Source organism: Pleurodeles waltl, chromosome 6 (assembly GCF_031143425.1).
Source record: "Pleurodeles waltl isolate 20211129_DDA chromosome 6, aPleWal1.hap1.20221129, whole genome shotgun sequence".
Lineage (NCBI taxonomy): Eukaryota > Metazoa > Chordata > Amphibia > Caudata > Salamandridae > Pleurodeles > Pleurodeles waltl.
Genome location: NC_090445.1, coordinates 1,380,369,420 through 1,380,382,267, shown reverse-complemented (window position 1 = coordinate 1,380,382,267; position 12,848 = coordinate 1,380,369,420). Strand labels below are relative to the sequence as shown.

General features: G+C 52.6%; 1 protein-coding gene across 3 annotated transcripts in view; it reads left to right on the top strand.

Annotated features, from left to right (window-relative positions):
• Window positions 1-12,848, top strand: part of LOC138300863 (coiled-coil domain-containing protein 50-like) — a 671,686-nt gene that overhangs the window by 221,955 nt on the left and 436,883 nt on the right. For all 3 annotated transcript variants that reach the window (XM_069240701.1, XM_069240699.1, XM_069240700.1), the window contains exon 3: window positions 3,254-3,316. In XM_069240701.1, the coding sequence (XP_069096802.1) occupies window positions 3,254-3,316 (63 nt within the window). The remainder of the gene's footprint in view (window positions 1-3,253; window positions 3,317-12,848) is intronic.

Genomic DNA, 12,848 nt, shown 5'->3' with positions numbered 1-12,848 from the left:
GGATCCCCGCCGACACCAGAAAAACCGTGACCCATGCCCTCGTCACGAGCCGCCTGGACTACGGCAACACCCTCTACGCCGGGACCACAGCCAAACTCCAAAATCGCCTGCAACGCATTCAAAACACCTCGGCCCACCTCATCCTCGACATACCCCGCAGCAGCCACATCTCCGCACACCTGAGACACCTGCATTGGCTCCCAGTCAGCAAAAGGATCACCTTCCGACTTCTCACCCACGCACACAAAGCCCTCCACGACAAGGGACCGGAATACCTCAACAGACGCCTCAGCTTCTACGTCCCCACCCGCCTCCTCCGCTCCTCTGGCCTCGCACTCGCTGCTGTCCCTCGCATCCGCCGCTCCACGGCGGGTGGGAGATCTTTCTCCTTCCTGGCAGCCAAGACCTGGAACTCCCTCCCCACCAGCCTCAGGACCACCCAGGACCACTCCGCTTTCCGGAGACTCCTAAAGACCTGGCTGTTCGAGCAGCGATAACCCCCCTTTTTCCCCTAGCGCCTTGAGACCCGCACGGGTGAGTAGCGCGCTTTATAAATGTTAATGATTTATGATTTTATGTAATGAATGAAATGAGGCAGAACAAATAAAAACGGTGAGAGAATGGAAGAGAAACAGGCATGAGAGAGAGGCTGAATGAAAGAGGACAAGGAAAGATTGAGAGGAAGAAAGAATCGAAGACCGGTGATATGAGGGCAACTGAGGAGTCAACATACATAGAGGAAAATTGGAAAAGCGAGCAAGACCGAGAAAAATAGAGTAATACAAAAAGCGAGACAAAGAATTAAGAGGGATTCAAAGAAAGGAGGAGGCAGGACTAAACCAAAGAGAGAAAGTTTGGGACAATTAGGAAAGAATGAGAAAAAGCAAATATCGAAGAGGGAGCCAAGAGAAAAGCCGATTGGGGAAGACCTAGATGACGCTCGATACACATGCACTGTTGGTGCACGGCAGGTCGCACTGTACCACACGAGGCAAAAGGAACTGTGACCCCAGCCTTGGTGGAGATGTTGGTCTAAACTGCATTTGACATGGTGCCCTATTTACTGTCATATTAGAGTGATGATGGTGCTTTATGTACTTGGACATTATGGATTCTGGTACAGGTAGGTGCTGTAAGAATTGTGGACACTGGCCTTGCAATGGTGCCTTAGATGCTGGGCCAGCAGGAGCCCGACTATTGTTCTTTATGTACTGCGGAATTGCAACAATGACTTGGCTGCAGCGCCTTCCACATAGGTATGTTGTAAGCCTAACCTGATATTAATTTACATACTGGCACGTTGTGACAATTGTCCCGTTTGTCGTGCTTTACATTACATTCTCTGTAACTGTGTAAGCTAGCCTGATGTGGGTGCTTGGGGAGCTGAGGGGGTACTGAATTATCTGCACTACAGTTCTCTACATGCCGGGGTACTGGGGTATCTAGTTACTTCTTATTTAAAACTACCTATACATTTTTTTGCATACAGCCAATATCTGCTCAATTGAATTTTGCATAAAATGTATCTTTCACTAAATTGTATGTGGAGTGGGATTCATGTTATTACGCTTAGAGAGTTGGCCTCTGCCGTCTCTTGTATTATAGGGTCGAATATACTTTTTTCTCTTGTTTTACCTTATTGATGGATATTGCATCCTTATAATTGATCTGTTTGTTCAGTTTGTGTCCTAGTATTTCATCATTACGATCACAAAAACAAATGCTATACGTTTATTTGATCTGTCACATGCTCGGCAAATTGTTTATATTTCAGTACTGTAAAAGATAAATCGTGTAATGACTTAGGGCGAGTTACCTGTGTGCTTCCTGCTGCAGATCACTGCACCGATCGCTCCCACAATTTTCAGTCTTCTGATCAGTAACTGTATACTACACTTTGTAGCAATATACTGTCACTTCCACACCTTGGAAATGATTCTTACCTGGGACAAGTCACACACGTGTTCCTCTTATACCACGGGGTCACGTGAAGGTATGCTTGCGGTGTGCTTAAAGTTTTTTTTTTTTATTTATTATTTTTTTTTTTTAAATACTCTTGTTTCATTCCATCGGAGTGAAGCGGAGCACATACTGAATCCTGGCAGTATGGATGGGGTGAGTTAAACCTGAGCCCCTGAAACATTCCGTGATCGGCATGTCCCGACTCATACCCATGTGCAAAATTTACTTACTTTCCCTGTTTGTAGTTACATAATATTTTCAGAATAGTTAGGAAAAATACATGAAATGGAAATCTGTTACTTAGTGCTAAATATTGGTGAAAAATGCTTTTTTGTGTTTTTTTGGAGGCAGGGATACATATAAATAAATAAAAATCCCCAAACCACAAGTGCAGAGGACAAAAGCTGCTCAATTTGTGGTCAACGCGCATTGTTCCAGTGCTCACGCAAGAGGATTTTGCCTGACCTGTCTTTAAATTAGTGACCAGGTATATTCGTGTACTTTGAGGAATTATGCGAAATGCCAAAAATTTATAAAGGTTACACCAGTATAACAAAACAAATTCCCACACCTAGAGACAATTCAAATTCAATTAACTTATTTTTCCTTCCCTCTAAAGGTCAGTAGATTGGGTACCTTTACATTGGGTGGTAATAATATCTGCTATTTATCCTGCTTTGAAACCGCAGAAGCACAGTATAAAGCCAGCTGTTAATATTGTTCATTATAGTAACAGAGATATATTCCTTCCTGTTAATACTGCCGACTCATTTCACACATTCAAAAGATGTTATGTAGAAAGACCTTCATTGATGACAATAACTTACCTTTAACAGCTCGAACTGCACCAGGGATGCCAAGCTAGGTAAACAACAGGTGTTAGCAAAGTATTGACACTCCTTTCATAGACTTTCGTAATATGCTGTTTTTTTTGTCAGCCTGAGAGCTAAGAATGTTAGGCATCTCCTAGTGGGTTTCAAACTTCCTATTGAACAAAGTGCACCAAGATCTCTGTGACAGGGTTGTTTACCCACTGAGGCATCTCGCCACCTCATTTGTGAATGGTTAGAAACAAATTGAAGACTGTGTTTGACAAAGGGTGAGTTGGGATCGGAATTAATGTTAAATGTTAATGGGAAATTCTCTGATTTTGAGAGGAATTTCCAGTTCGTAAAGAGACCCTATCAGCAGAAAATCCTCCTTCACTCTATGTAAAGAAAAGCAACAAATAGCTATTACAAGTGATAAAAAAACCTTGAGTTTTCTGATGAATTATCCTTTTTCCTTTCAGTGCGAAGAGATTTTTCAGTTCTTGAAGATGGAGCCCTAGCCCACTGCCTACAGGAACAAGAGAGTAAGTGAAGAAAAAACTAATGATAAAAATATGTGCTTATAGAGGGGTAACACTTGCTTATTGTTACACAAATTCATTTTTTTTTGTTTTCATACTTTTTTGATTTCGGTTTATCATGGCTACATGCATTTTAACATCCAGATTCATTTTACTTGCCAATGTTCTCATTTTCTGAAACACTCTACACCATGATAAATTTCTTAATTAGTCTATGATTACTCTTTAGGATCTTTAACTTTGAAAGATCTGCAGCAGGCACAATAATGTATTGAACTAGCTTCACTGGGCAGACAGACAGTCCCCCTAGAGTGCCAATTTCATTGTTTCCTGTAATATTGTTGACAATTGTTAGCCAACATCATTGTTTGACATGTCTGATCATGAAGGTATTGATTTGGAAAATAAACCTAATTTCAAATATAAACTTGAATAAAAGATCTATAGAGGTTGATATTCAAGAGAAATAGCTTAAAACACACGCATGTACGCACACACAACGGTCTTGCTCACAGGTGCTGCAAATCTGTTTTCCCTTATATTCAAGGTTGCCCTCATTGTGCATGCATAGTTCGTTCACAGAGCCTTGTGGGTAACATAGGCCCTCATTCTGACCCTGGCGGTCAAAGACCGCCAGGGCGGAGGACCGCGGGAGCACCGCCGACAGGCCGGCGGTGCTCCAATGGGGATTCCGACCGCAGCGGTAAAGCCGCGGTCGGACCGGCACCACTGGCGGGCTCCCGCCAGTGTACCGCCGCCCCATTGAATCCTCCACGGCGACGCAGCTTGCTGCACCGCCGCGGGGATTCCGACCCCCCCTACCGCCATCCAGATCCCGGCGGTCCGACCGCCGGGATCCGGATGGCGGTAGGGGGGGTCGCGGGGCCCCTGGGGGCCCCTGCAGTGCCCATGCCACTGGCATGGGCATTGCAGGGGCCCCCGTAAGAGGGCCCCTACATGTATTTCACTGTCTGCTGCGCAGACAGTGAAATACGCGACGGGTGCAACTGCACCCGTCGCACAGCTTCCACTCCGCCGGCTCGATTCCGAGCCGGCTTCATCGTGGAAGCCTCTTTCCCGCTGGGCTGGCGGGCGGTCTGAAGGCGACCGCTCGCCAGCCCAGCGGGAAAGTCAGAATTACCGCCGCGGTCTTTTGACCGCGGAACGGTAACCTGACGGCGGGACTTTGGCGGGCGGCCTCCGCCGCCCGCCAAGGTCAGAATGAGGGCCATAGTCTCACACCAATTCTAGTAAGTGGCTTCTCCATGTTATTCAATTTCAGTTCCAGATATCATCATTAAGAATTGCTTTGCTTAATGATTTTTACTGCATTGTATGTAACCTTTATAAAGCGCACACTACCTCTGTGTGGGGGACTGAAGCATCTGCCTACATGGGCCGCATGTTTCACCATGTAGCAGGCATGACTGGAGAGAGAAATTGTGGGGAGAGCTGCCAGGCTGCAGATTGTTACTGTCGTCCCCTATCTGGCTGTCACTGTGAGATGGAAAAGAAGCAGAGTCAATTATTTTCATTGGGCACAGCCTCAGAGGGGGGTTGAATGAAGATGAAGAACTTTATGTACATATAAATTAACAAGTTAATAAAATCAAACACATTTATGATAATCTTGAATTATGATCATGGAAATCAGAAAAGTAATGCTCAATGATATATGGAACTGACACTGTTAATGAACGTTGTGTGCATCACGAAGTTAACCTTAAATATTAAGAAAAATAGATTTGCAGCAACCATGAGCAAGGCCGTTTGGCATTGATTGCATTCTTCTTTGTGTGTATTAATTAAACTTGCAATCACACTTTCTACTGATTGCGGTGTCAATCCTTTTGTAGAACTTCTGGAGCATTTGTCATGGAGCAGTTTTGCATTTACATCACACTAACCAGAGTATCAGGCAATGCGCTGAAGGCAAAATGTACTACTTGATATACATATTTATATAAACATTTAAAACGTATACATGTTATGTATATAATACATAAGAAATGGCACAAAACTTTCATAAAGTTGATCCATGCTCACTGATTTCTTTGACAATTTTGGTATTTTATTTGATTGGATTGGATTGGTCAGCTCCTATAGACTTCCTTACTACTCATGTGTTTGTTCCTTCCATGGACTAATTAATTGTGTCCACCAACTGCTTAGTTTTGTAGGCGCTACTTTTTTCTTGGTGTTCGAGCATCTTTTTCAGATGGCTCTCTTGTTTACTTCCCCCTTTTCGTGTTCCTCCCTGTCTATGTGCTCCCCTTACATGCATTCCCTCCGTCTGTGATCCGTGTTCCTCCTTTCCCGTTGTCGCCTTGCCTCGACCCCAGTTCTGTTGTGCGTGAGAGCAGCATGCTGTGTGTCCCGCGGCAGACTATGGTCCACGTGCCTAGACAGGCCGCTGTCTCAGCAGGGATCCCACACCCCTTCCCCAAGTCACTTCTTTCCAAGGAGCAACTCCACTCACCCACTCCTGCTCTGTGATGGCAGAGGCCCATGTTCCCCATCCAGTTAACTCGGGGTAAATCTTGCTGCACTCAGCCCCCTGCGAGACACCTTCTGACTTGCACACAGGAGCGCGAGACCACTTCAGCTCATCCCTGGGAGGGCACTGGCAGATCTGTGGTTTTCCTTTCTGTCCAACGAGGGCAGCAGCAGATCACAGTGCGCCGTTAGTGTACAAGGGCACCGGCAGATCTGTGCGACCCCGCAGCATCAAGAGCATTTTGTACATATGGAAGACTCGCATGTGCGGGCACCACCACTTCTATTTTATTCCTGGCTTCAGTGCTTACAATCCAGCAGAAGACCCTTTGTTCGGGGCAAGAATGTTTTTACTTTTCTCGTGTACCTGTCTCAAATGGGTGCAAATAATAGCAATGTGATGTTATTTGTGGCTTTTAGATTGAAAGGTGAGTTGTGTACCCATGCCGAGAGTTGTCAACCAGTTACACAATAAATGTACGAGAAAATAAACCTGAAAGTGAACTGACGGGGTCTCCTCTTCCCCACACTTCTCGTTCAGGCAATACATTTCATGCACTGACCCTAGTTCCAACCTCTTCCATTTAAAACGGCGTTGTGTGCAACCATCCTCTCGGTCCACAAGGGTAAAACAGCGTCAGTGTCTGCCATAAAACATCAGCGGTGCAGCATCTTCAAATAACAGGTATGCAACCACCCACAACGAGTAGCAGGTCTATATTGCCAACAAATAAAGAAACAGGCGCACACGTTTAATAATTTCTGCCAGTCTCATTGAGTTCAAACAGCCACGTGTGTAACTGCTAAGCCTTTCCGACTTCAGTGTAGTTCAGTTCATAAGCAATCTGTGCGACTACCCAGAGACCCAAACTCAGTCCATAACATTCAAATGATGCCTTTCAAAGGCAAGCCAGTCAGTCCTCAATGTACTTGGAATAGAATGAGGTGCATTCACCTCCATGTGCTGCTGGTTTATATAAATGAGATAATGCCTACAGCCAAACACACAACTATGTGCATCCACTTCGAAGCATCTTTCTACAACTCACAGAATGTTTTTTATGCCTTCCCTTGTGACTAATCCTAACCCATATAGTCTATACAACACTTCGAGCTTGTAATCCAAAACGTCTCCCAGGCCCAGATAACAATGAAAATACTCAGTGCTTGCACAGCATAACTAGCACTAGCAGTTTGGCTGACATACAGGGGGCATCTCTAAGATGCCCTCTAAGTGTATTTTTCAATAAATCCCACACTGGCATCATTGGGGGTTTATTGTGCTGAGAAGTTTGATATAAAACTTCCCAGTATTCAGTGAAGCCTTATGGAGCTGTGGAGTTCGTAATGACAAACTCCCAGACCATATACTCAGTATGGCTGCACTGCACTTACAATGCTTAAGAATGGACTTGGACACTGTAGGGGCATATTGCTCATGCAGCTATGCCCTCACCTGTGGTATAGTGCACCCTGCCTTAGGGCTGTAAGACCTGCTAGAGGGGTGACTTACCTATGCCACAGGCAGTGGTTTGTGGGCATGGCACCCTTAGAGGGGGTTCCATGTCGACTTTGCCTTTTTCTCCCCACCAGCACACTCGAGCTGCAAGGGCAGTGTACATGTGCTTGGTGAGGGGTCCCCCAGGGTGGCATAATACATTCTGCAGCCCTCGGGACCTTCTTTGGCTACAGGGCTCTTAATATCATGGGTTCCTTTTACAAGGGACTAAACTGTGTGCCAGGGCTGTGCCAATTATAGGAACAAAGGTACAGAATTTGGGAAAGAACACTGGTGCTGGGGCCTGGATAGCAGGATCCCAGCACACGTTCAATCAAAGTTGACATCAACATCAACATCAGGCAAAAGGTGGGGGGTAAACATGCCAACAGTGACACTTTCCTACATCAGCCCTCTGTGTTCCTTCCTTTTTCACCTACTTGCTCCTATTCATGCCCACCTCCCTCCTTTTGTTGTCCTTGTCACCTTAACCCCACCCTCCATCCCCTTGACCCTGTCACCTTGGCTCCAACGTCTCTCCCTCCCATTGTCCCTGTTACCTTGGCTTCACCCTCCTGTTGTCACTGTTGTCTTGCCCCACCTGCCTGTTAACGCTGCTGCTTAGGTCCCACCCTCCCTCCCGTTGTCGCTGTCGCTTAGGTCCCAACCTCCCTCCTGTTGTCCCTGTTGCCTTGCGCCACCCTCCCTCCCATTGTCGCTGTTGCCTTGCTCCACCCTCCCTCCCGTTGTCGCTGTTGTCTTACCCCACCCTCCCTCCCGTTGTTCCAGTCGCCTTACCCCACCTTCCCTCCCGTTGTTGCTGTTGCCTTACCCCACCCTCCCTCCAATTGTAGCTGTTGCCTTGCCACACCCTCCCTCTTGTTGTCCCTGTTGCTTTGCCCCACCCTCCCTCCCGTTGTCCCTGTTGCCTTGCCCCACCCTCCCTCCCGTTGTCCCTGTTGCCTTGCCCCACCCACCTCCCGTTGTCCCTGTTGCCGTGCCCCACCCTCCCTCCCATTGTCGCTGTTGCCTTGCCCCACCCTCCTTCCTGTTGTCGCTGTTGCCTTGCCCCACCCCTACTGCCTTGCCCCACCCTCCCTCCAGTTGTCGCAGTTCCTTGCCCCACCCTCCCTCCCGTTGTCACTGTTGCCTTGCCCCACCCTCCCTCCCTTTGTCACTGTTGCCTTGTCCCACCCTCCTTCCCGTTGTTGCTGTTGCCTTTTCCCACCCTCCCTCCCGTTGTTGCTGTTGCCTTGTCCCTCCTTGCTGTTGTCGCTGTTGCCTAGTTCCTCCCTCCTGTTGTTGCTGTTGCCTTGTATCACCCTCCCTCCTATTGTCTCTGTTGCCTTCTAACACCCTCCCTCCCAGTGTTGCTGTTGCCTTCTCCCACCCTCCTTCTCGTTGTCGCTGTTGCCTTGCCCCACCCTCCCTCCTGTTATCACTGTTGCCTTGCCCCTCCCTCCCGTTGTCCCTGTTGCCTTGATTCACCCGCCCTCCCGTTGTCGCTGTTGCCTTGCCCCACCCTCCCCCTGTTGTCGCTGTTGCCTTGATCCACCCTCCCTCCCATTGTCGCTGTTGCCTTGCCCCACCCTCCCTCCCGTTGTTGCTGTTGCCTTGCCCCACCCTCCATCCGTTATCACTGTTGCCTTGCCCCACTCTCCCTCCCGTTGATGCTGTTGCCTTGTACCACCCTCCCTCCCGTTGATGTTGTTGCCTTGTCCCACCCTCCCTCCCGTTGTTGCTGTTGCCTTGTCCCTCCTTCCTGTTGTTGCTGTTGCCTTGTCCCTCCTTGCTGTTGTCGACGTTACCTTGTTGCTCTCTCCTGTAGTTGCTGGTGCCTAGTATCACCATCCCTCCCATTGTCGCTGTTTCCTTGGCCTACCCTCCCTCCCAGTGTTGCTGTTTCCTTCTCCCACCCTTCCTCCCAGTGTTGCTGTTGCCTTCGACCACCCTACCTCCCAGTGTTACTGTTGCCTTCTCCACCCTCCCTCCCGCTCTCTGTGTTGCCTTACCCCACCCTCCCTCCCGCTCTCTGTGTTGCCTTACCCCACCCGTTCTCCCGCTCTCTGTGTTGCCCTTCCCCACCCTCCCTCCCGCTCTCTGTGTTGCCTTTCCCCACCCTCCCTCCCGCTCTCTGTGTTGCCTTTCCCCACCTTCCCTCCCGCTCTCTGTGTTGCCTTTCCCCACCCTCCCTCCCGCTCTCTGTGTTGCCTTTCCCCACCCTCCCTCCCGCTCTCCGTGTTGCCTTTCCCCACCCTTCCTCCCGCTCTCCGTGTTGCCTTTCCCCACCCTCCCTCCCGCTCTCCGTGTTGCCTTTCCCCACCCTCCCTCCCGCTCTCCGTGTTGCCTTCCCCCACCCTCCCTCCCGCTCTCCGTGTTGCTTTTCCCCACCCTCCCTCCCGCTCTCCGTGTTGCTTTTCCCCACCCTCCCTCCCGTTCTCCGTGTTGCTTTTCCCCACCGTCCCTCCCGCTCTCCGTGTTACCTTCCCCACCCTCCCTCCCGCTCTCCGTGATGCCTTTCCCCACCCTCCCTCCCGCTCTCCGGGTTGCCTTTCCCCACCCTCCCTCCCGCTCTCCGGGTTGCCTTTCCCCACCCTCCCTCCCGCTCTCCGTGTTGCCTTTCCCCACCCTCCCTCCCGCTCTCCGTGTTGCCTTTCCCCACCCTCCCTCCCGCTCTCCATGTTGCCTTTCCCACCCTCCCTCTCGCTCTCTGTGTTGCCTTCCCCACCCTCCCTCCCGCTCTCTGTGTTGCCTTTCCCACCCTCCCTCCCGCTCTCTGTGTTGCCTTGCCCCACCTTCCCTCCCGCTCTCCGTGTTGCCTTTCCCCACCCTCCCTCCCCCTCTCCGTGTTCCCTTTCCCCACCCTCCCTCCCGCTCTCCGTGTTCCCTTTCCTCACCCTCCCTCCCGCTCTCTGTGTTGCCTTCCCAACCCAACCTAGCGCCCCCTCTCCGTGTTGCCTTCCCAACTCACCCTCCCGCCCCCTCTCTGTGTTGCCTTCCCAACCCCCCTCTCCGTGTTACCTTCCCAACCCACCCTAGCGCCCCCTCTCCGTGTTGCCTTCCCAACCCACCCTCCCGCCCCCTCTCCGTGTTGCCTTCCCAACCCACCCTCCCGCCCCCTCTCCGTGTTGCCTTCCCAACCCACCCTCCCGCCCCCTCTCCGTGTTGCCTTCCCAACCCACCCTCCCGCCCCCTCTCCGTGTTGCCTTCCCAACCACCCTCCCTCCCGCTCTCCGTGTTGCCTTTCCCCACCCCCGTCCCGCCCCCTCTCCGTGTTGCCTTCCCAACCCACCCTCCCACCCCCTCTCCGTGTTGCTTTCCCAACCCACCCTCCCGCTCTCCGTGTTGCCTTCCCAACCCACCCTCCCGCTCTCTGTGTTCCCTTTCCCCACCCTCCCTCCCGCTCTCCGTGTTCCCTTTCCCCACCCTCCCTCCCGCTCTCCGTGTAGCCTTTCCCCACCCTCCCACTCTCCATGTAGCCTTTCCTCACCCTCCCTCCCGCTCTTCGTGTTGCCTTTCCCACCCTCCCTCACGCTCTCTGTGTTGCCTTTCCCCACCTTCCCTCCTGCTCTCCGTGTTGCCTTTCCCCACCCTCCCTCCTGCTCTCCGTGTTCCCTTTCCCCACCCTCCCTCCCGCTCTCCGTGTTCACTTTCCCCACCCTCTCGCCCGCTCTCCGTGTTCCCTTTCCTCACCCTCCCTCCCGCTCTTTGTGTTGCCTTTCCCAACCTCCCTCCCGCTCTCTGTGTTGCCTTTCCCCACCTTCCCTCCTGCTGTCCGTGTTGTCTTCCCCACCCTCCCTCCCGCTCTCTGTGTTGCCTTTCCCACCCTCCCTCCCGCTCTCTGTGTTGCCTTTCCCACCCTCCCTCCCGCTCTCTGTGTTGCCTTCCCCACCCTCCCTCCCGCTCTCTGTGTTGCCTTTCCCACCTTCCCTCCCGCTCTCTGTGTTGGCTTTCCCCACCTTCCCTCCCACTCTCCGTGTTGCCTTACCCCACCCTCCCTCCCGCTCTCCATGTTCCCTTCCCCCACCCTCCCTCCCGCTCTCCGTGTTCCCTTTCCCCACCCTCCCTCCCGCTCTCCGTGTTCCCTTTCCTCACCCTCCCTCCCGCTCCTCGTGTTGCCTTTCCCCACCCTCCCTCCCGCTCTCTGTGTTGCCTTCCCCCACCCTCCCTCCCGCTCTCTGTGTTGCCTTCCCCACCCTCCCGCCCACTCTCTGTGTTGCCTTCCCCACCCTCCCTCCCGCTCTCTGTGTTGCCTTCCTCACCCTCCCTCCCGCTCTCTGTGTTGCCTTCCCAACCCACCCTAGCACCCCCTCTCCATGTTGCCTTCCCAACCCACCCTCCCGCCCCCTCTCCGTGTTGCTTTCCCAACCCCCCTCTCAGTGTTACCTTCCCAACCCACCCTAGCGCCCCCTCTCCGTGTTCCCTTCCCAACCCTGCCTCCCGCCCCCTCTCTGTGTTGCCTTCCCAACCCACTCTCCCGCCCCCCTCCGTGTTGCCTTTCCCCACCCTCCCTCCCGCTCTCTGTGTTGCCTTTCCCACCCTCCCTCCCGCTCTCTGTGTTGCCTTTCCCCACCTTCCCTCCCGCTCTCCGTGTTGCCTTTCCCCATCCTCCCTCCCGCTCTCCGTGTTCCGTTTCCCCACCCTCCCTCCTGCTCTCCGTGTTCCCTTTCCCCACCCTCCCTCCCGCTCTCTGTGTTCCCTTTCCCCACCCTCCCTCCCGCTCTCCGTGTTCCCTTTCCTCACCCTCCCTCCCGCTCTCCGTGTTGCCTTTCCCCACCCTCCCTCCCGCTCTCTGTGTTGCCTTCCCCACCCTCCCTCCCGCTCTCTGTGTTGCCTTCCCCACCCTCCCTCCCGCTCTCTGTGTTGCCTTCCCAACCCACCCTAGCGCCCCCTCTCCGTGTTGCCTTCCCAACCCACCCTCCCGCCCCCTCTCCGTGTTGCCTTCCCAACCCCCCTCTCCGTGTTACCTTCCCAACCCACCCTAGCGCCCCCTTTCCGTGTTGCCTTCCCAACCCACCCTCCCACCCCCTCTCCATGCTGCCTTCCCAACCCACCCTCCCGCCCCCTCTCCGTGTTGCCTTCCCAACCCACCCTCCCTCCCGCTCTTCGTGTTGCCTTTCCCCACCCCCCTCCCGCCCCCTCTCCGTGTTCCCTTCCCAACCCACCCTCCCGCCCCCTCTCCGTGTTGCCTTCCCAACCCACCCTCCCGCTCTCCGTGTTGCCTTCCCAACCCACCCTCCCGCTCTCCGTGTTCCCTTTCCCCACCCTCCCTCCCGCTCTCCGTGTTGCCTTTCCCCACCTTCCCTCCCACTCTCCGTGTTGCCTTTCCCTACCCTCCCTCCCACTCTCTGTGTTCCCTTTCCCCACCCACCCTCCCACTCTCTGTGTTGCCTTTCAACTCTCCGTGTTGCCTTTCCCCAACCACCCACCCACCCACTCTCCGTCTTGCCTTTCCCCACCCACCGTCCCACCCACTCTCCGTATTGCCTTTCCCCACCCACCCACTCTCTGTCTTGCCTTTCCCCACCCACCCACCCACTC